Source organism: Hylobates moloch, unplaced genomic scaffold (genome assembly GCF_009828535.3).
Source record: "Hylobates moloch isolate HMO894 unplaced genomic scaffold, HMol_V3 SCAFFOLD_13, whole genome shotgun sequence".
NCBI classification, from domain to species: domain Eukaryota; kingdom Metazoa; phylum Chordata; class Mammalia; order Primates; family Hylobatidae; genus Hylobates; species Hylobates moloch.
The window spans coordinates 50,184,174-50,207,711 of NW_026652288.1; the positions used below are offsets into that span (position 1 = coordinate 50,184,174).

A 23,538-nucleotide genomic window follows, 5' to 3' on the forward strand; every position below is an offset into this window, starting at 1 on the left:
GAAGGAGAGGGAGGGAGGGAGGGGAAAGGAAGGAAAAAGAAAAGAAATAGGAAGGAAGGAAGGAAGGAAGGAGGGAAAAATGTAAGGACTAATCCCAATAAAGGTTAAAAGAAGGCTTCACAGAGAAAATAAACCTTGGATTTAAACATTTTATATGCCTTAAAATAATAGATCCACAAAACAGCAGTGTTAGAATTTTAGAATTGTTCTATGGAAGACCAGTCCTTTACAGAACTTTTAGTAAGGTTTTTTTAGTATAATTCTGCCCTTCTACCATCTTTCTTTTTTTTTCAATATAATCCATAGGTTCACACCTCCTACTATCTTTTCAACAGTCTTTTAAGAAGTTACCAAAGTGATGCTTATGAACTTTGGCTTACAATTTACATCTTAGGTGCCAGCACTAGAAAGAGAGTAAGGAGATGTTTGTTGCTGAGTCCTGGGGAAAGAACTATATATGTAAAGGAAAAACATAAAGAATAGATTTCTCAGGTATACTGGTAACTATTACAGGCAATGTGGATTACAGAAATATGTAACATTTACATGTTAGAACATAGAATGACTCTAGGACAAACAAAATATCACTACCAGTTTTTTTTCACTCATCCTGTATTTTGCTTTAGCTTTCTAGAACTGAATGTTGCCTCTTCTTGGCAAGTCCTCATTAGCAACTCTTTTTTAAACATAAATTTATTTTCATTGGCTCTCACTACCTCTCCCTGCTACTTTTCCTGAACAATTGTAACCAACCCCATATTTTAACCCTCCCCTAAAGCAATATTTCCTAATCTATTCTCACTTATTCTCACCAAGAGGAATATCTATTACGTTACCCCATAGAGCCTCTCTTCTTTTTTTTTTTTTTTTTTTTTTTGAGACAGCGTCTTGCTGTGTCACCCAGGCTGGAGTGCAGTGGCGCGATCTCGGCTCACTGCAAGCTCCACCTCCCAGGTTCACGCCATTCTCCTGCCTCAGCCTCTCCAAGTAGCTGGGACTACAGGCGCCCGCCACCACGCCCGGCTAATTTTTTTTGTATTTTTAGTAGAGACGGGGTTTCACTGTGGTCTCGATCTCCTGACCTTGTGATCCGCCCGCCTCGGCCTCCCAAAGTGCTGGGATTACAAGTGTGAGCCACCGCGCCCAGGCTTTTTTTTTCTTTTTTTTTGTATTTTTAGCAGGGATGGGGTTTCACTATGTTGACCAGACTGGTCTCAAACTCCCGATCTCAGGTGATCTGCCCATCTTGGTCTCCTAAAGTGCTAGGATTACAGGCGTGAGCCACCATGCCCAGCCGAACCCTCATTTTGAAAGAATTTGCAACTGAATTTATTGAATAATTTTTCCATTTTTAATTATACACTCGACTGCCAAACAGAAATCATAATTAGTTGAGAGAAAAATTAATTAATAACTAGCTGAAAGAACCAGGACTTGATTAATAAAACCGAAGCCAGAAACAAAAAAATACATTTTGGTCTTTTGACGGGCAAAAGTTTAAGTTTTATTAGGGTTGTCTGAAAACTGAAAGTTTCTAAAGAACCTCGAGGAGTACTGGAATGCCTTCAATCCTAAAATCTGAGAAAACTATTTTCCTAACAAAGGGTTTTTTCCAATAACTAAGAATAGATCTATTTATTCATTAGTTCAGATATTTTATTTTTACTATTATTAATTCTTTCGTTTTAAATTTTTCTTCTTTGAGACAGAGTCTTACTCTGTCGCCCAGTCTGGAGTACAGTGCTGCACTCCACAATGAACTGCAAACTCAGCTCACTGCAGTCTTGACCTCCTGGGCTCAAGGAATCCTCCCACCTCAGCTTCCCGAGTAGCTGTGACTACAGGCACCCACCATCAGGCTTACCTAATTTTTGTATTTAGAGAAACAGAGTCTCATCATCTTGCCAAGGCTGGTCTCAAACTACTGAGCTCAATCAATCCACCCGCCTCAGCCTCCCAAAGTGCTGAGATTACAGGCATGTGCCATTGCACCCAGCCAACTATTATTAATTCTAAGAATATAATCTATAGGAGGCTGGGGGTGGTGGCTCACACCTGTAATCTCAGCAACTCTGGAGGCTGAGGTAGCAGAATCACTTGAGGCCAGCAGTTCGATACCAGCCTGGACAATATAGCGAGATCCCCACCCCCAATCTCTACAAAAAATGTATATATATATACACATACACACACACACACACACACACACACACACACACAACATTTAGAGGTAAATGCTAGTATATAAACGGATAGAACCAGCATGGATCAGATTCAGTTTAGGGTATTAATTCCCAATAGCTCCTAGAATGACCCTTGTATAAAATGCCTTGTCTCATTGTTTTCTTTTTTTTTTCCTTTTCAAATATGATCAACCTGGCTGGAAAACCAGTCTAAAAGAAAGCTAAGCAGGGACCTCAGACAAAGCAGAAAATTTATGGTTAGAAAGGAATGAACAAAGCACTGAAGAATAGAAAGAATAGATGTGTGGTGCATTTTTATTTCAAAATCACCATTGAAAAACAGGTTTGATTTTTGCTTGTTTGAAAGTTGGTTGGCTTGTTCACAGGTGCTAAATGAAACAGCATTATCAGTGAAGGATCTTGTCAAGGCATTACTAATGAATGCACTGAAGCCTGACTTTGGATTCTGGTTTGGTACCCATTCCCCTATCCTCTCAAGCCCTTAGCTCTTTCTTCCTCAGAAATTTCAATCTGCGGGTATCTGAATAAAAAGTATTTATGGGTCACAGTAGCACTGTCAACAATTTCACCAGATTACTGCAATGTAAAGCCTGAAAAAATATTTCATTTCAAATCACACTGGCCCCACCAATCTGCATTAACGATACTGTGATAAAATCAGAGGTTTAGGATTTCATGAAAATTGTTTAAAAATATTTCCTAACAATCTAAAACTGATTTGCCAAAACAACTTTTTCTAAAATGATTAGTGCTAAGCTTGCAATGAAGCTTTCCCTCTTAGCAATTATCTTTCACAAAGCACTTTAACAGTTTGCTCCTCCTTCAAATGAATCATCCAGGCCATCCGGGTGAAAGAATGGCTTTTTAAATTTCAAAACAATGCCTAAGTCAGTTGTTCTCAGCCCTGGCCACACATTAAAATCATTTGGGTAGATTTTTTTAAAATAATTATGCCTGGCTCTTTCACATTAATTGGTGTGGGATGGGAAGTTGGCATGGTATGTCTTAAAAGCTCCCCTGATGATTCTAAGGTGCAGACAAGATTAAGAACCACTAGCCTACAAGAATGGCTTGAGCCTGGCTTCCATCAACACTTGGTTCTTTTTAGTGTCTTAATCTGAACTGATAGCCATCTCTCTTCTAGTAGGAAAAAAAGGTCGGGGGAGGGGGTGCGGAGGGAGTAACAACAATAGACGCTCACAAATTAATCATGTAAAACGAAAACGTCCCTTGCCTGGCGCAGTGGATCACACCTGTAATCTCAGCACTTTGGGAGGCCAAAGCAGGCGGATCACCTGAGGTCAGGAGTTTGAGACCAGCCTGGCCAACATGGTGAAACCCCCGTCTCTACTTAAAAAAAAAAAAAAAAAAAAAAGCCGGGTATGGTAGTGCCTGCCTGTAGTTCCAGCTTCTCAGGAGGCTGAGGCAGGAGAATCACTTGAACCCAGGAGGCGGATGTTGCAGTGAGCCGAGATCACGCCACTGCTCTCCAGCATGGGCGACAGAGCGAGACTCCATCTCAAAAAAAAAAGAAAGAAAAGAAAAAGAAAAAGAAAATGCCCCACTGATCCTTTTTTACTAAAGCTACATTCAGTTTTTGTCAGGATAGTCCTCTCAAGTCTTATTTGGGCTCTACACCACTGAAATGCTGTAGAAATCCCAATATTTCACTGCCCAGACTAATCTCGCAGACTGCCTCCTACACCTTGAACAGCACAGAAGGTTTTGTCACATCTTTTACTTCTTGGTTTTGAAAAGTATTACCACCAGATCTACTTGTAGTGTCAACATCTTCCTTTTTTTGTCTAACCTTCAAAGGCTACAAGTCCCTTTTCTCTATAATGCCTTCCCAGGTCATTTCAGGCCCCATTAATTTTTTTCTTACAGGAATTTACAGTCTCTACCACTTTTTTTGGCATTTTTTGTACTGCTATTAAACCTTTCATCCACTTTGGGAGTCGTTTTTCTAAGCACTTTGGGGACAAGAACTGCAGCTTACACTTTTTTTCTCCCAGAACAAAGCCTCACACTACGTTTGGTTTTCCCTTATCAAGTTGTAACCTTCCGGCCTTCTTGTCCTCTCCAACTCTTCACTGAGCTCTCTCCCCAACTCTAAAACTCGCTTTTATCAGACAGCAACAACCATCACCCTACCAAGCATTCTCAGATAGTTAGTGCCTTCTGAATTTTGGGATTTTACAACACATTCTAAACAAAAACAGCCAGACACAAAATTCCTGTCCTTGGTGATTGTTTTGTGACTGTACTGCCTATCTCCTTTATAATTCTTCTCTTCCCTCAAAATCTAAATTACCTTCCTATCTAGACAACTTCCACAAACAAGGCTTCTTTCTGGGCAGCTCCCCACCTCTAACCAGTCCCATCAGTCCCATTTCCTCAGGTGCCCTTTTTTTTTTCTGAGACGGAGTCTCACTCTGTCGCCCAGGCTGGAGTGCAGTGGCGCAATCTCGGCTCACTGCAACCTCCGCCTCCCGGGTTCAAGCAATTCTCCTGCCTCAGCCTTCCGAGTAGCTGGGATTACAGGTGCCTGCCCCCACGCCCAGCCAATTTTTGTATTTTTAGTAGAGACGAGGTTTCACCATGTTGGCCAGGCTGGTCTTGAACTCCTGAGGTAATCCCAGGTGCCCATTTCTAAGTGCTCATCTGCCTTTTCTAAGACGGCCGCCACAAAACCCGGGGAAAGAAATGCGAGTTCCACCCTCTCAAGGCCACTGTTGTTCTGGGGGCCAGGGGAGGATGGGCCCAAAGACAGGGTGCCCAAGGAGGAGACCCTCGTGGGAAAGGGTCATGAGGGAGCTGACCCTAGGGGCTCACAGGTGAGCTCCACAGCTGAGCCACCCTGCCCTACATTCGGCCAGAGCCGAGACTGCTAGTCACAGGAAGTGCCGGCCCCTCGCCCCACCTCCCAACGTTAGGCGCCGGAAGTAGCCGTTGCTGGGGCATGCGTGGGAGGAAGGTGACTGTGAGGAAGGTGTGTGTCCACCGAGGTAAAGAAAGGCATCCCAGGGCGCCCCTAAGCAATTCCTCTTTTGCGTACCGGGATACCTTCACCTTCTAATATCCTCTTTTCGCTTTTCTGCCGGTAGCCTTCAGCCTTGTGGGCTCTCAATGCAGCTGTTATTGGCTACCAACCAGTTTCGCTGCATTGCCCACTCGAGGGCCTCCTTGACGCCTTTTCTACGTTCTTTTTAAGTTAACCACCTCCCCCACTTTCTCTTATTTAGTTTCATTGATTAAGTCTGCTGTGATTTTGTTGTTTTGTGGTTGTTGTTGCTGTTTAAAGGAAGAAAAATGATTCTTTTACTAAGGCCCGGAATTCTGTTAAGCGTTTAACCAATAGCCGCTGACTACATCCATCCCCTAAACTTGATTGCTTCCGCGTAGCTTGTCTATTTCACCGTGATCCAGTAGTAGCGAAAAGGTAAAGAATCCCGTTAACAGTTTGATGCAGAATATACTTAAAACGGACACGGCCAAATGACGGTACTGTGAATTACAGTGCCCCTAGTGTACTGCAATTCGTCCTTTTGTCCGGGAAGAATAGGTTGGCTTCCTACAAGCTGCTGAATCTGGTGCTCATCACTTAACATCAAGAAACATACTTGGTTCTTCCTTCCAAAACTCTTATTTTTAATGAAAAAGTATGAAGTAACTATGTATGAGTGAAATATGTCCAAAAAGACGGTGGGGATTTCTTGATCCAAACATAAACATGAAAAATATTTTTAAGACAAATTCACTAATGATTGTCATTAACAAATGGGCTCTGCAGCAAAAAAACTAGAGTTCTAGCTGATCACTTGTATTTCCTAACATAGATTCCAACGCTGCTTATGTCATAGAATGGGGGGAGGGGTGGTGAGGAGTGCAGAATTGTGTGAGGGGCCAAAGGAGAGCGTGCTCTAGAGACAGACAATTTTCAGAAGTTTCGTATGGGGATGGTTTTATATAAATTTAGGTTTTTCCCACAATAATAAATTTATTTTGTCTCGGTGCTCAATAGAAGAGATTTCTAATAGAAGAGGATTCCAACTATGAAAGCATTTCTCTTTTAATGTTTCACATTCCTGTTACAGATTTGTTCTCTTGTGACTCTGTTATCCATAATATGGACAGTTCTTGAATCCTAACATTCAGAGGTTTTCCCTCAGTACATAGAAGGAATGAGTATTAATTGGAGAAGCTTAAGGTATTGCCACTTTAGCACTGAAGACTGGGACGAGAGGAGGTGAAACCCCACTAGAAAAAGGGACAATGTTAGTGTGGCCCTTCCTGATCATGTTTAAGAAAAGTAATGAAAATGGTGAACTAGTGTTTCCAAGCATATTGGAAGGGTTAAGAGTATACTATCTGTCAAAGACTTCCAGCATTTCCAGGTCCTAGAGAGGAACAAGACTGGTAACCTGCCTATCTGTATTTTTAAGAACCCGAGAGGAAAGCTTTATAATAGAACATTATTTCTGTGTTTATGTATAAGGGGTCGTTTTTTTAAAGACAGGATATCACTCCATTGTCCAGGCCAGAGTGCAATGGCACGAACCTCATAGCTCCTGGGCTCAAGTGATCTTCCTGCCTTTGCCTCCTGAGTAGCTGGGACTACGGGCACGTGCCCCCATGCCTGGCTAAGTTTGTTTTTTTGTTTGTTTGTTTGAGGGAGGCATTATTTTGTTTTTTGTAGAGATGTAGTCTTGCTTTGTTGCCAGGCTAGTCTCAAACTCCTGGCTTCAAGTGATCCTCTTGCCTCAGCCTCCCAAAGTGCTAGGATTACACGTGTGAGCAACCACGCCCGGCCCTTATGCATAAGTTTAAATGACAGTATTCTTGTGGTCTTGACTTGCCCCCTCTAATGTTAAATATTATATTAATATTTATATTATAATCACTATTAATAGTGTCAAACCCTAATAGATGCTAAACAGTGACAGGCACTTAAGTAATAGCACTTAAGGTAGACATCTTGTCACCCAAATACAGCTTAAATTTGAACTATAGGAGTCATATTTGGTTTTTCTTAACTATTTGGTAGGCCCTAGAATTTATTCCAAGAATGTGAATTAGGCCATGATGTTAAAATGATTCCAAGAAGAATGCTTTAAAGAGAAGAAAATACTGGGGGGAGTGGGGAGAGTAAGGGTTTCTTATACTGAACTTGGGTAGTTTCAAATCCAGAAGTGACTCCACTTCTTAGGGTTGCCTTTTGGTACATTTTATTTCTGATTTCCTGAATCATACTTTTGTTTTTTCCAGCACTTGGATTCAGCTCCTTCATTTCCAACATGGAAGAAACTTACAGTATGTACTCCTTGTTGCTTTTAGAAAATAAGTTAAATCATTTACATATAGTTTTATATCCGACAAGACTTTTAGTGTGCTGGGAAAAAGTCAGACTTCTCAACTGCTGAGGAGGAAAAGTCTATATGGTATTGCCCAAATTTGAAATAAGATACTTGAAAATTAAGAAAAGAGGTATGAGAAGTCATAAAGCTTTGAAAAGGCCACAGTTAGGACACCTTTGTTAAACTATTAAATGAGTCAGGACTTCACCTTCTTGTATGTATGACACAGGGATAGTAACGTCTCCTTTCTATTTTGAGGAGTAATATACTTATATAATAATGTTGATGTACATTAGTTTTTAGGATAAGAAATCTAGGAAGGATTCTTATTTCTCAGGTGATCCAGGAACCTTAGGTGGCCCAAGAAATCAAAGCAGAGCCAGCACCTAGAATCATACAAGCGTAGAACCAAAAGGGACTTGAAAAATCATTTATTACAACAGAGACAACAGAACCTAAATTAATTAATTTGCCCAAGTTTACATAGTTAGGGACAGAGTCAGAACCAGAGTCTTCTATATTGTTTATAACTAGTACCCTACATGACACCACAGGCTCTGATTTCTAGGCTCTGACTAAATTTGAGGAATATCTGAGTGTATGCCTGTGGATAAAACTTGTCAACAGTACCTACTTTTTCTTCCTACTTTGCTGTCTTGTTCAGAATCTCATTATAATTAAAAGTTCCAACTAAAGGATATTTCAGTCCCATTCTACCCTCTAGGAAGAGTCCAGTGGAGAGCTAGATCTCCAAAATACAGAAACTACATGGAAATAATCTTTATTAAATATCTAGAACACAGTAGTTCTCAAACTTGTTAACATGCAGCAGAATCACCTGGAAAGCTTGTTGAACCAGATTGCTGGGTCCCACCTGCAGAATTTCTGATTCAAAAGGTCTGGTATTTGAGAATTTGCATTTCTAACAAGTTACCAGGTGATGTTGATCTGAGGACAACACTTTTGAGAAAAGGGATCCCCTGCCCCTTAATTTTTCTTAAAGTTTTTTTTTTCTTTTTTTTGAAACAGTGTCTTGCTCTGTCACCCAGGCTGGAGTGCAGTGGCGCGATCTCGGCTCATTGCAACCTCCACCTCCCGGGTTCAAGCGATTCTTCTGCCTCAGCCTCCTGAGTAGCTGGGGTTATAGGCGCATGCCACCACGCCCAGCTAATTTTTGTATTTTAGTAGAGATGGGGTTTCACCATGTTGGCCAGGCTGGTCTTGAACTCCTGACCTCGTGATCCACCTGCCTTGGCCTCCCAAAGTGCTGGAATTACAGGCGTGAGCCACCGCATCCAGCCTTCTTAAAGTGTTTTCACTTAAGATGTGAAATTCCTGAGCCAGGTGCGGTGGCTCATGCATGTATTCCCAGCTACTCAGGCAGCTGAGGCAGGAGGATCACTTGAGCCTAGGAGTTAGACATTACAGTGAGCTATGATCACACCACTGTACCCCAGGCTGGGTGACAGAGCAAGACCCTGTCTTTTTTTTTGTTTTCTTTTTTTTTTTTTTTTTTTGAGAAGGAGTCTCGCTCTGTCACCCAGGATGGAGTGCAACGGTACGATCTCAGCTCACTCCAACCTCTGCCTCCTGGGTTCAAGCGATTCTCCTGCCTCAGCTTCCCGAGTAGCTGGTACTACAGGTGCATGCCACAATGCCTGGCTAATTTTTATATTTTTAGTAGAGATGGGGTTTCGCCATGTTGGCCAGGCTGGTCTTGAATTCCTGGCCTCAAGTGATCCACCCACCTCAGCCTCTCAAAAGTGCTGGGATTACAGGCATGAGCCACTACGCCCGGCCGACCATGTCTCTTAAAAAGAAAAAAAAAAGGCTGGGCGCGGTGGCTCATGCCTGTAATCCCAGCACTTTGGGAGGCCAAGGCAGGTGGATCACAAGGTCAAAAGATCAAGACCATCCTGCCCAACATAGTGAAACCCCATCTCTACTAAAAATACAAAAATTAGCTGGGCCTGGTGGCACTCACCTGTAGTCCCAGCTACTCGGGAGGCTGAGGCAGGAGAATTGCTTGGACCCAGGAGGTGGAGGTTGCAGTGAACCAAGATCACGCCACTGCACTCCAGCCTGGCAACAGACCAAGACTCCGTCTCAAAAAAAGAAAAAAGAAGAATGTGAAGTCCCTGTATGGTATACATACACTTATTCTTGGAAGCGTACTACTCTCTATTAAATTAGAAAACAGCGTCTCCTCTTTCTGTCTCTTAGTTCTTCGTTACTTTCTTCAGCCACATTTTTTTTTCTTAAATATCACGTGGGAGTGTGTTGGAAATGGACAATCTCAGGCCTCATCCCAGACCTACTGAATCAGAATCAGCACTTTAACACAGTCCCTAAGTGATGTAACACCTGGAGAGTAAGTTAAAGTTTAAGAAACACTGCCTTAGACTATATTTTCCCAAATTGACCTGGATTTCCAGCTTAATCTTACAGATTCCTGAACATCTCTGTCTTCTCTCTTTGGACTGTACCTCTTAGCTGATGATACTTTTGTCAGGCCTAGTTCCTTATTTCCATGAAGTTTCCTCCATTTCTCACCATGGGTTCTGGTCCCTACCCAAATCTGAGTAACAGCTGAGTCTGTGCTTTTAGAGGAAGCTTGTCAAATAGACCTACTTTGTTTTCCAAAGTAAGTTATATTCCCAGGAAGCCAGACAAAAATTTGTAGAGCAGTTTGATAGTATTTACTACAACTTTTAATGCACAGACGCTTCAGTGCAATACTCTTAGGTGTTTATCCAAGGGAAATACTCATACATTGGCCGGGCACAGTGGCTCATGCCTGTAATCCCACCACATTGGGTGGCCGAGGTGGGTAGATCACAGGAGGCTAGGAGTTCGAGACCAGCCTAACCAACATGGCAAAACCCTGTCTCTACTAAAAATACAAAAAATTAGACAGGTGTGCCTGTAATCCCAACTACTTGGGGGGTGGAGGCACAAGAATCACTTGTACCCAGGAAAGCAGAGGTTGCAATGAGCCAAGATCACACCACTGCACTGTCCAGCCTGGGCAACAGAGCAAGACCCTGTCTCAGAAAAGAAATACTCATACATGCAAAAAGAAGAATACACCAGATTGTTAGTCACAGCATTGTATATAATAGTAAAAACTGGGCCAGGCGCGGTGGCTCACACCTGTAATCCTAGCACTTTGGGAGGCTGAGGCAGGTGGATCACCTGAGGTTGGGAGTTCGAGACCAGCCTGGCCAGTCCGTACTAAAAATACAAAAAAATTAGCCAAGCATGGTGGCGGGCACCTGTAATCCCAGCTACTTGGGAGGCTGAGGCAGGAGAATCGCTTGAAACTGGGAGGCGGAGGTTGCAGTGAGCCGAGATTGTGCCATTGCACTCCAGCCTGAGCAACAAGAATGAAACTCCGTCTCAAAAAAAAAAAAAAAACCTGGAAACAGTCTAAATGTCCATTAATAAGAAAATCAATTAAAAATTTGATACATCCATATGCAGCAATGAAATATTTCTTATATGTACTGACTTGGAAGGAACTCCAAGATACATTAAGTGAAAAGAAAAAAAGCAAATTCCAAGATAGAAGATAAAGGAAATGGCCGAGTGTGGTGGCTCACACCTGTAATCCCAGCACTTGGGGAGGCCGAGGTGGGCGGATCACCTGAGGTCAGGAGTTCAAGACCAACCTGACCAACATGATGAAACCCCGTCTCTACTAAAAATACAAAAATTAGCTGAGCGTGGTGGCGGACACCTGTAATCCCAGCTACTCAAGAGGCTGAGGCAGGACAGCTGCATGAACTCAGGCGGTGGAGGTTGCAGTGAGCCAAGATCGTGCCACTGCACTCCAGCCTGGGTGACAGAGTGAGACTCTTGTCTCAAAAAAAAAACAAATACAGGAAATTCTGTCACATGCTATAACATGGATAAACCTTGAGGACCTTAGGCTAAGTGAAATAGGCTAGTCACAAAAAGCAAAAGACTACGATTTCACATATATGATGTATCTAGTCAAACTCTCCAAAACAAAAAGTAGAATGGTGGTTGCCAGGAGCTGGGGGCAGTGGGGAATGGAGAGCTGATGGTTAATGGGTATAGAGTTTCAGTTTAGTAAAACCAACTTTTGGAGACTAGTTGCACAACAACGGGAATATATTAATACTTAACACTATTGAACTGTATGCTTAAAATTCATTAGCATGGTAAATTTTATTGTGTTTTTAATCACAGTTAAAGATTTTTGTCCCAGCTACTCCGGGGACTGAGGCACAAGAATCGCTCAAACCCGGGAGGCGAAGGTTGCAGTGAGCCGAGATCACGCCAGTTCATTCCAGCCTGGGCAACAGAATAAGACTCTGTCTAAAAAAAAAAAAAAAAAAAAAGATTTTTAAATCAAAAAAAAATTTTTAATCTAGAAAGCCAGGCTAAAGTTGACCTAAAATGCTGGAGACCAGGAAGTAAAGCATTACAATGAGAAGCTCTCATCAACTCTGACGTATGCTACTATATGGGCAGCATAATATATATGAATCGTAAGGTACCATCCAGTCTGTCAGCTGCTGACATGGCCTAACATTTGCTAGTGATGGGAATGGATTAAATGAGGGGAAACTAACAAGAATTTAATCTGTAAATTCTCCCTGGTTGTCCTGAAGCTTCAGAAATATGAAAACATTGCTGGTCAAGAAGAGCCTCGTTGGCATAATAAGCCTGCCTGTCCTTTAAGACTTTTCCTTCCTATTCATTCTGTCCTTCAAGTCACCTTTCTGGCTCATTTGCATCACGATCATGGTTGGCAATTTATTCCATGTTTACCACTCTTCCAGTGAAACTGTCTGTTTCAATTCCCCACTGGCTTCTGATTTTCATAGCAGTCTCCTGGTTTATAAGCTTCTTATCAAATGTGAATTGTTTATCTTATTCCACTTTTATCATTGCCTTCAGGGGTGGCAAGAGCAATTTATTAGGTTGCCTCTTGTCTTCATAATATACCAGAATGTGCTTAACCATTTAATTTCCCTTCCTTAACCAGGCTTGTTAAAATTTGGGGCTCAGCCTAGGCATCTTGTATAGCCTAAGGGTTGTTTTAAATAGCATTTTATAGGTTAGGGGCTTTCTTTCACACAGCAGTTCCATATGTCTGCAGTTCTGTTTTTGCACATTGTTCTATTTTTTTAGCTGGCTAATGTAGTAGTCACTAGATTAAAGAATTCTCTATTTTGTTCTCACCTGTGTTCCAAAATATGAAAAGTAAAAACTACCTGTCTGATAACAGTATTGTTTTCATTTGAGAGGTAATTAGAGTAACCAAGATTGGGAACTACTTATAGGAGTAAGTTAAAGGAGACAGATGAAAAAGAAATCTATCCACTAATATTTTTCAAGCTTCCATAAAACATATAACTGATATAGGGCAGTGCTTACCAACTTTTTTCATGTCACAGGACACTAGTAATAGATGAAGATGCTAGTGAAGGGGATTAACTACCCCCAACTTGCCTGTGGAAATGGGGGGTAGGGGATGACTTGAACTAGCCGTGGGCCCCCAAATCAGTGTATTAGCACACTAGCTCTCCATTTCAACTTCAGCATACTGGTTGGGAGGCTCTGGGTAGACTAGCTAGAGAATAGGAATAACCCTGAATTAGCACTTTTAGAAAAGGAAAAGAGGATGACATTTTATTTAACTTTTTGTTTTATAATAAGGGTAACCAGCAACGAAAACAATATGTTCAATTCAATATGAAACTGAGACTTCACCCTGAGATTTCTGGTTCGCTGAACTTACTAAGATTCAGAAATATTTTAAATGTGTAGTCACCCTTTTTTTTAATCCAAGTTTTCTTTAGACTATATTGTTCTATTATTACAGAGGCTCTTGAAAAAATCCAGTGTGCCTGGAATGCTGTAGTTTTACAAGGGCCTGTTATCGTTTTACCTACTGAAATACTTCTGTCTTTCAGCCGACTCCCTGGACCCTGAGAAGCTATTGCAATGCCCCTATGACAAAAACCATCAAATCAGGGCTTGCAGGTTTCCTTATCATCTTATCAAGTGCAGAAAGGTAGGGTCATAATTTGCCCTTTAACACCCTCCTGAGTTCTTTTAAAAGGCCGTATTTTATAAATATCAAATAATTGTATCATATTTTAATTGATTGCCAGAATTGATTTGGGAATCTACCTCTCTTAAATACCAACATTTATAGAAAGGCATTTTGTTCATTCCTTAGGATAAATTTTTTCCTGTTTTGGTTTTCTTCCCATTAACTAGTGACAAAGAACCCTTTATAAACAGCATCTCTAGAGTCTTCTCACCCTTTGTAAAACAGACTCATTTTGGCTAACAATGAGAAATCCCGCCTGTCTTGTAAATTTGGTGTGTTAATCGGCCTAACAACGATTGAGTGCTATAATTCACTTTTTCTGATGATTTTGTTTAGAAATTTTAGAGCTTGAACAGCTAGAAGTTAGCCCAAGAAAAATTATTCCTAAAAATAACTGTATCTCCAAGTTTCAACAACAAACATGTTTTAAAAAATAATAAAGATTTTCTTTCTGGTCACTCTTGTATAGACTTAGCTGATATAAACTACTTTCATGCTACCTTAATTGAGACATTTTGACAATGTTGTTAAGAATTCTGATACAGAAGCCAAAATTCTGCTAGAACTTATTCTTGGAAAACAATTGAGGTATTTAATTCAAACTGCATACAGTTCAGCTTTAACATCCTTTAAAAAGTGCTTGTAATCCTGGAAACATCATGTATCTTTGTTATTTCTCCAGCTCCTTTTAATCTCGAGAGCAAGGATCCCTTAACATTAAACCTGGACAGTATGGATCAGCAGATACCACTACAACATTGTCCCCTCTAGGCTCTCAAACATTTCCTAAATGGAGCCAAGTGGTAAAAAAGACACTATCATAACTCCCCTCTTCTAATGTTCTTGATCTTTGGCCGCAAAACCTTTGTATTGAATGCCTGATACCACTTATGAAAATGACAGCGATGCCTGCAAGTTTCTCACGCCTATGTATTTTTCCAGCCTTCTCCCTACTTCATATTATTTTTACTTTTCCGAGTTTCATTTATGACATATCTCTTTTTTCCTAATAAATTTCTTAATTGCTGGTATATTTGCCATAGGATATAGGTGATACTAAACCCTTTGTTTTGTTTTAAAATAAGGAACTTGGTCAGCAAAGTAGACTCTCTCATTTGGATTTTTCCTTAGTGAAGTAGCTGAAATAAAGGTCAAATTGTTCAGAGATTCATTTCAGGCATCATTACTTTAAGTAAGCGTCACTGTGTTCATCTGAAAAATTATTGGTTTGCTTCTTCTGCGGCTCCCTTCCAACAGCTATTTTCCAGCACTATTGTGTTGCAATAGCAGGGACACTACTGCAATGCAGACTAAGAGTGTATTTTAGTGTTACTATTCATCCTGAATATCAGCTTTCAAAGACATTCAGAGAGCTCTCTCATTACGGGCTGTGCTGCCTGAATCATGTGACTCTGAGAAATAAACGAGGGAAAGATGTCGTTCAAATACCCAACCCTAAATTCATTGTTTAGCTAACAATATCTGTGTTGTCAGTCTCTGCAGTCATAACAAAAAGATTTATGTTTTGATGATTTTGAAGTAATTGTCTATAAAAACAATAAATAATTCCCTCTTAGTTTTTTTACTAGGAGTCTACTTGTTATAGTTAAGCCAGAAGTTTACTGAGGAATTTTAGGGGAGGCATTTGTAGAATAAGGCTTAGCTACTCCCTGTTGACTTCAAGAGATCCAAAGAACTGACAGATCCCTTAATTTTGTTTCCACAGAATCATCCTGATGTTGCAAGCAAATTGGCTACTTGTCCCTTCAATGCTCGCCACCAGGTTCCTCGAGCTGAAATTAGTCATCATATCTCAAGCTGTGATGACAGAAGTTGTATTGAGCAAGATATTGGTAAGACTCACTATCTAAACTATTTCAGTACTGGAGGGTAGCTCCTTCAGATTTGTATTATGCTAGATTGTCAGCTTGATTTTTGGCTTTCAGTGTTTCAGAAGAACAATACTTTTCCACCTTTGAGATTTGTATCATGGCAGCAATAGGTTGTCAGATTGTACATGTCATACTGTTTTCTCTCCTGAACAGCCTGGTTCATTTTACTAATAATTCATCTAAAAATAAATCTTTTATTGCCATAAATATGGTAAACATTTTTGTTTCTGCTTTTCTTTCTTCTGTCAGCAAAGAGATAAGATCCCTCTTTTAGCTTTTATACTATGAATTTTTCAGAAATAAAGACCCAACAGGCTGCCCTTGCAACCTTTTAAGCTACTAGCCCCTTTGAACACAATAACTTGGCAATATCCCCCCTTATGTCCAATCTTTATTGTCTTGCAGTCAACCAAACCAGGAGCCTTAGACAAGAGACTCTGGCTGAGAGCACTTGGCAGTGCCCTCCTTGCGATGAAGACTGGGATAAAGGTGAGCCGCCTCTACATTTTTTTCTTCACAATATCTAAATCTCAAGTCATTTGCTTAAGACGGAAGATTTTCGTTTTTTATGAACGTACCATGTTGTTCAGAATGCCTTATTATTTTTATTGGGCCCCAAAACGAGCACATTTGTATCGCTGTGCAGACACGTGGAACAGCCAATCCCTCTTGATTGGAAAAAGCACTTCTTTACATCTGTTTTTTTCGATAAATTGTGTTGTACCATCTGTGTTTGATTGTTACTAGGCACGTTTATTATTATTTATGTTGCTTGTGTTTATATTCTTCAATTAAATTCTCACTACCGTGTCACTTAGGCAGCATACTTGATCAATTTTTACTTGCTTCTGCAAAACTTAGGTGTATTATTTCCCATCTTATAAATTCAGCCAACATGAACTGCTGGTGTCTTATCTAGTAGTACCATCAACTATGGTTTGCTTCCTTTGACAGATTTGTGGGAGCAGACCAGCACCCCATTTGTCTGGGGCACAACTCACTACTCTGACAACAACAGGTAAATGAAATAGTCTCATCCCAGCATTGCCTCCCAAAACCAGAGTGTTCTGTTACCAAGAAAAGCCACCAGAGCATGAATTGACCACTTTCTTTAATGATGTTCCTTGGTGGTAGTTTAGTGTAGATATTGTTTTAGCATTTTTTCATATTTATTCCTTGATTCACGAAGGTCATGTGCTTTGTGCCAATCATTAGGGATACAAAAATACATTATCGTTTAGCAAGGGAAACAGTGGCCCCAGATTTTCATGTGTCTTAGTTATGTTTTTTGCTAGGTTTACATTATTTTAATGCTTTGAAAAAATTCTCCCACTATACCACTTGGATCATTTTTACTTTAGGTAACTAATGTGTACGGAAAAAGTAGTCTTAAAAATTCTTTATTTGAGATTGGAAAATCCAGAGTACCTATTAGGAAAGAATATGCATCTCTTCTTCCCACTGATTTTGTATCTAGTTTATTTTTTTAGAGACAGGGACTCTGTCGACCAGGCTGGAGTGTAATGGCATGATCATGGCTCACTGCAGGCTCTGCCTCCTGGGTTCAAGCGATCCCCCTGGACCTCTCAAACAGCAAGAACTACAGGGATCCACCACCACACCTAGCTAATTCTTTATTTTTAGTAGAGACAAGGTCTCAGTATGTTGCCCAGGCTGGTCGCAAACTCCTGGCCTGAAGTGATCCTCCCCCCTCTGCCTCCCAAAGTGTTGGGATTACAAGCCTGAGCCATCATGCTCAGCTAATTGAAAACTAGAAGATTTCTGGCCAGGCACAGAGTAGCTCATACCTGGAGGCCAAGGTGGGAGGATCACTGAGGCCAGGAGTTCAAGATCAACATGAGCAACACAGTTAGATCCTGTCTCTTAAAAAAAATTTTTTAAAACAAAATAAGCTGGACATGGTGGTGGATGCTTAATAGTCTCAGCTACTTGGGAGGCTGAGACCAGAAGATCACTTAAGCCCAGGAGGTCGAGGCTGCAGTGAGCCATGATCATGCCACTGCACTCCAGCCTGGGTGACAGAAAGAGTCCTTGTCCAAAATAAAATCAAAATGAATGAAACTGTTTCTCATTAACACCAATACTCAAACCTTGGAAGATCAAGTTTCAAACCCAAATGAGAATATTTCTGGTTTAGGAAATGAAGGAATAAGATGCTAGACCACTTTTTTCCCCAAACAGAATACTTATCAAATTTTTACTTTTTAACTACTGAGGTCAGTAAATAATTTTAAGTGTATACTATTTTATGTGCACTAAGATAGAAAAACTTAAAATGAATTCCATTGGCTACAACTTTTAATTTTACCTCAGTTGAAGATTTGCTGCTTTTGTTTTGGTTGCCTTAGCACTTTATTTTATCTCTTATGTTTATCGAGTGAGTTGATGAGCCTGTCATACAGCTGAACAGTAGATGGCATTGCTGTTTATCTCAATTTCTAGAAAATGAAAATGGTTAGACCCATCTTAATGCCTGTACAGAACAGGGAGCATTCCAGAGAAGTAAGTGGTAATCATTCTAATTGCCGGAACGTTTTGATGGAAATGTGTTTACATTTCAGATGAATGTAGGTTGTTGTTTTTCCCCAAATTACAAAAAACACATTTTGATTATCTTACGTGTGCCTGCTTGAATGATACTGATCTGTCGACGTAGCCAAATTCATCTTTTTGCAGCCCTGCAAGCAACATAGTTACGGAACATAAGAATAACCTGGCTTCAGGCATGCGAGTTCCCAAATCTCTGCCGTATGTTCTGCCATGGAAAAACAGTAAGTGAAGTAGAGGCAAAATAGTTTTACTCTTTTCATTGTGCTAAATACAGTTGATCTTGATTATTCAGATGTGTTCAGTCTGAACACCTTGCACTTCATGACCCTTAAAGTGAGTGCCTCCTTAAATGTTATGCCCTAAGCACCTTACTCAGTTCACCCTACTGACTCTGGTTAGGAGCAAGAAATTATGAACAGGAAAGTATAAGATCACAGAAGCCAAAAGAATATTTTCAAAATGGGGTGACCACTGACATCAAATACCACGAGAAAGTTTGGGAGCCAATATAAAGGTTGATGATTCGGGCTAGGAGGAAGTCATCCCTGATTTCTTTCAAGGCATAATATCAGTAGGGAATTGGGATCAGAAATTGGATTGTGAGGGCCTAAAAGGAAATGAGTAGAGAGAAAATGAAAGTCATAAGTCATAAGAACCAGCATAAAGAATGGTATTCAGATGTCCTCCCCAGACTTCAGAGGTCATGCTGGGTAAACAAGTACTAAATTTGTATCATATTACCATCATAATGAAATTTCCACATAGGGAACACCCAAGATACTGTCATTTTTACTTAATACAAACTTTCTTTTCTAATGTTGCCCCTAGATTCAGATTCTCTTGATTTCAGTCTGTGCTACTGTTTGAGCTAATTTTTAGGTGGCTAGAGGATTCACTTTAAAACATTTCTCCCTGGATACTTGCATTTCCCAAAAAATGAAGTCACCAAATTATATGTCAAAAGGCTTGATAGGTAAAGGTCTATTTTCTTTTCCTATTCTCTTGAATGAAATCTGATTACTAATATTAAATTCTTCTACTTTTATATTATAATTCAGTATACGCAGGAATAAGTCATTTGTATTTAGTAAGAATAGGGGATGAAGTGAATTTCAATTGACATGGTGTATTTATTTTGAAATATTTCTACTTGTAGATGGAAATGCACAGTAACTGAATACCTATCTCATCAAGTAAGTGTTTCAGTTTTATTTCACTGTCTTTCCAGATGGTAGCAAGATTTAACTGGACATAAAGCAATTTGGGTCCAATTTTCTTTCAGATTATGATACCAAATTAAAGCTTTGTGTGTGCATGTGTTTTTTAAGTATATAGCCTCTGTTATGGCTTTACACTCTAATGAATAGGCATTTACTGGTTAAATTAGAATTCTGTTAACATGCCAAGTTGTTTTCTCTAACATTAGTACACATTGCCTTTTTTTTTTTAATCAAAGTTGCATTCTAGATCTATCATGCCTCTTTTAATGGACTGAGATTAATCAGACAGCTGTGCCTCACTGCTCTGCAATTCATTCCCTGTGCAGTACAGTTTAATACTCATCAAAAAATTCATACTCTTTTTAATGAGCACTTAAAAGTTTTGGGTTTCTGGCCAGGTGCAGTGGCTCATGCCTGTAATCTCAGCACGGGGAGACCAAGGCGGGCAGACCACTTGAGGTCAGGAGTTTGAGACCAGCCTGGCCAACATGGTGAAACCCTGTCTCTACTAAAAATACAAAAATTAGCTGGGCGTGGTGGTGCACACCTGTAATCCCAGCAACTCAGGAGGCTGAGGCAGGAGAGTCGCCTGAACTGGGAGGCAGAGGTTGCAGTGAGCCGAGATCATGCCACTGCACTCCAGTCTGGGCCACAGAGTAAGATTATGTCTCAAAAATAAAATAAAATAGCCAGGCGCGGTGGCTCACGCTTGTAATCCCAGCACTTTGGGAGACCGAGGCAGGCGGATCACGAGGTCAGCAGATCGAGACCACGGTGAAACCCCGTCTCTACTAAAAATACAAACAAAAATTAGCCGGGCGTGGTGGCGGGCGCCTGTAGTCCCAGCTACTCGGAGAGGCTGAGGCAGGAGAATGGCGGGAACCCAGGAGGCGGAGCTTGCAGTGAGCCGAGATCGCACCACTGCACTCCAGCCTGGGAGACAGAGCAAGACTCTGTCTCAAAAAAATAAATAAAAATAAAAATAAATAAAATAAAATTTAAAAAATAAAAGTTTTGGGTTTCTAAGAGTTTTACACTGTCGATCTTATCTGAGTATTTGATTTAGCAGAACCTCACAAAATCTGTGTGAAGAGACCAAAATCTCTCTCACTTTTCACAGATGAAGCCTTTCCTTTAGGTTACCCTATGTGCCTGTGGCAGAGCCAAGTTTGATCCTTCAAATGTCGTCTTGGCTGAGGTTGCCCAGACACATTGTTTCTGGCAAAGGGAATGTTATAAAGGCTGAGAATGGGATTATATCCCAACTGTTTTGCAGTTAGTAGGCCCACAGTGAATATTTATTGAATTAATGAATAATTGGCCTCTTGCATTCCAGTCTGTTCACTCTCTCTGAACAGTGAAGCAGATAAATCTGTGAGTTAGTTTCATTTTGTAGTAAAACTGATGTTTCTTCTGGTAAGAAGCAGAAAAGAGATGCTAAAAGTTAACATCTCTTAGCTATAGACAATAATACTTATCAGTTGCTTCTAGGTACCAGCCATTTTTCCTAGTAGATTCTGACATCAAATTGTTAAATACATTTGAAAGCCAGAAAATGGGATTTGGTCCCAGAAGGAAAAGAGATACACCAGCACTGGGGTACATCAGGAAAGCATACATTGAGTATGGTAGTATGCACCTATCATCCCAGCTACTTGAGAGGCTGAGACAGGAGGATCACTTGAGCCCAGGAGATCAAGGATATAGTTAGTGTACCATGACTGTGCCTGTGAATAGCCACTGTACTCTAGCCTCAGCAACATAGTGAGACCTTGTGTCTTAAACAAAAGCGGGGAGGGCTGGGCACAGTGGCTCGCACCTGTAATCCCAACACTTTGGGAGACCAAGGCAGGGGGATTGCTTGAGCCCAGGAGTTTAAGACCAGCCTAGGCAACATAGTGAGACCTGTCTCTAAAAAAAGGGGTTGAAAGAGAAGCATATGTTGAACAGACCTGGATAAATGGTGAATTTTGAGTTCCTATCTGATATGCTATACAAGGTGTCTGGCAATCAAACAATATGAATAGCTGTCTAGTAAAAATGGCTACTCTAAGATGAAAATCTAGGAGAAATTTCTGTGTCTATAACTTAAGACCAGACCTTTCTCTCCTTTGGGATTTAACTCTTTGTGGTTAAACTCCTTACACACTAAAAATTTATTTTTCTGTGTAACTCCTGAGGAATCAGAAAAATAATTAGGTTAGATAAGAATCCTTAAGCAGCCACAGACAGTATCCTCTTAATAAAAATGAAGTTTTTGGGTTTTTGTTTGTTTGTTTGTTTTTGTTTCTGAGATGGAGTCTGGCTCCTGTCACACAGGCTGGAGTGCAGTGGCGCAATTTCGGCTCACTGCAACCTCCACCTCCCGGGTTCAAGCGATTCTCCTTCCTCAGCCTCTCAAATAGCTGGGATTACAGGCGTGTGCCACCACGCCCAGCTAATTTTTGTATTTTTAGTAGAGATGGTGTTTCACCATGTTGGCCAGGCCAGTCTTGAACTCCTGACTTCAGGTGTTCCACCCACCTTGGCCTCCAAATAGCTAGGATTACAGGCAGGAGCCACCGTGCCCGGCCATTAAGTATTATTTTCAATGCCTGTTGTTGCAGAATTCTCTAGTTTCTTTGAAAGGATACAAAAGAAATAAAAGATATGACTATGCCCTTAAGGAACTTAAGTGTGGGTGAAATGTTTTTGAATATACATACATGACAAGGGTTTGTTCACTTAGCATTTAATGTGTTTTATCCTATTTATGTTTTTATCAACAACTCCACTTTTTACTAGACAAGTACCTCAGAAGCAGGTAGTATCGTACCAACTCTTGTCCCCTAATGTACATTGTAAAAGCTCAAAAACTATTTTTGAACTAATGAGTAAATACAGTATGTGAGAAAAAGATCAAGATAATTGGAGTTAATCCAGAATTGTCTGAATGAATCAATTTCCTGATATTCTCCTCACTTATAAAACTCTTGACACAGGAGTGTACATTGATTTCTGTATAGAATGTTTTTAATTCAATTAACAAGTTTCTCCGTGCTCAATGGTAGTAAAGAGTTAAAGATCAGAAGGTACTTGGTGTTTTGCCATCAACAACAGCAGATTCCTCCAGCAGAACAAGATAATTTAATTGGGTTATAGTTGTGTGGCCCATTGTCAAATGTAGTTGGTGCTTTTTTCATTGAAAAAAACTAAGAACTTTTTTTTCTCCATTTACTTGCAGATGCCAGACCCTAGAAGACTCTTGCTTCTTCCTTCTACCAGTGGGTTCTCATTTTCCTCCTAATCTAATTATAGAATGATAAACTCTTTGTGACTTTCCAAACTGACAAGCACACTTTTTTCCTCCCTCCTTGAATCCTCATTTGATGCAAGAACCCTCATACTCAGAAGCTTCCAAATAAACCTTTGATATAGATTGCTTAATAGTTTGGTCAAGTACCTGCAGCCCCAAGATCAGAGATCATGTCCAATTCCACATTAATGAACCATAATGATTTAAAGTTTTCTTAAAGGATCTAACTGAAATAGACAGGTAACTTAGGTTAGAAAAGGTAACTGTGTATTTGTGTTCTCTGACACACGTGGACCAAATTCCTTTTAGTGTTTGTAGCAATGGACTTTTTCTGATCAGTGCATCTGTTTATCCATTCTCTAAGATATAACATTTATATAGCAAAATACTCCATTCATATTTATAGTCTTTAGGACATCTTACTGCCTATTTCCAACCTAGGGTAGTTTTATTTATCTCTCCACATTCCAGCTAGAAATTGTGCTAGCGGTCAATCTAAGTGTGGATTATGTAGGAATTAAGATTGGAATGGAGGGGAGGAAGTTTACCTGTGGAGAAGAGATGGGCTTTCCACCTGTGTGTGAAATTTGATTAAGCGTCAGAGTTTAAATGTGTAAAGGCCCTGCTGACTGCCCTGGGATACGTGTGTAACGACTTAGATTTCTCAAACACCCGAAGCTCTGGCTATCCTAGCATCTTGTGGATCCTTATAAGGAGACTTTATAATCTCCCCAGACCAGTTTTTTGTTTGTTTGGATTATTTTTGGGTTTCGTTTTGTTTTTGTTTTTGAGATGGAGTTTCACTCTTGTTCCTAAGGCTGGAGTGCAATGGCGCGATCTTGGCCCACTGCAACCTCTGCCTCCCAGGTTCAAGAGGTTCTCCTACCTCAGCCTCCTGAGTAGCTGAG

At 40.4% G+C, this 23,538-nt stretch overlaps 1 protein-coding gene across 6 annotated transcripts in view; it reads left to right on the top strand.

The window, feature by feature from the left end:
• The window catches only part of GTSF1 (gametocyte specific factor 1), a 34,604-nt gene extending 11,848 nt beyond the window's left edge, over positions 1-22,756 (top strand). For 2 of the 6 annotated variants that reach the window (XM_058426827.1, XM_058426823.1), the window contains 8 exons: positions 7,473-7,517; positions 13,510-13,610; positions 15,379-15,505; positions 15,950-16,033; positions 16,499-16,562; positions 18,242-18,336; positions 19,272-19,308; positions 22,559-22,756. In XM_058426827.1, the coding sequence (XP_058282810.1) occupies positions 7,502-7,517; positions 13,510-13,610; positions 15,379-15,505; positions 15,950-16,033; positions 16,499-16,562; positions 18,242-18,336; positions 19,272-19,288 (504 nt within the window). In that variant the 5' untranslated portion in view covers positions 7,473-7,501 and the 3' untranslated portion in view covers positions 19,289-19,308; positions 22,559-22,756. Of the gene's footprint in view, positions 1-5,087; positions 5,213-5,534; positions 5,647-6,284; positions 6,415-7,472; positions 7,518-13,509; positions 13,611-15,378; positions 15,506-15,949; positions 16,034-16,498; positions 16,563-18,241; positions 18,337-19,271; positions 19,309-22,558 lie in introns of those variants that run through there. The other 4 variants (XM_058426825.1, XM_032173493.2, XM_058426828.1 and 1 more) reach the window with 4 other exon arrangements.
• The last annotated feature ends 782 nt before the right edge of the window (positions 22,757-23,538 follow it).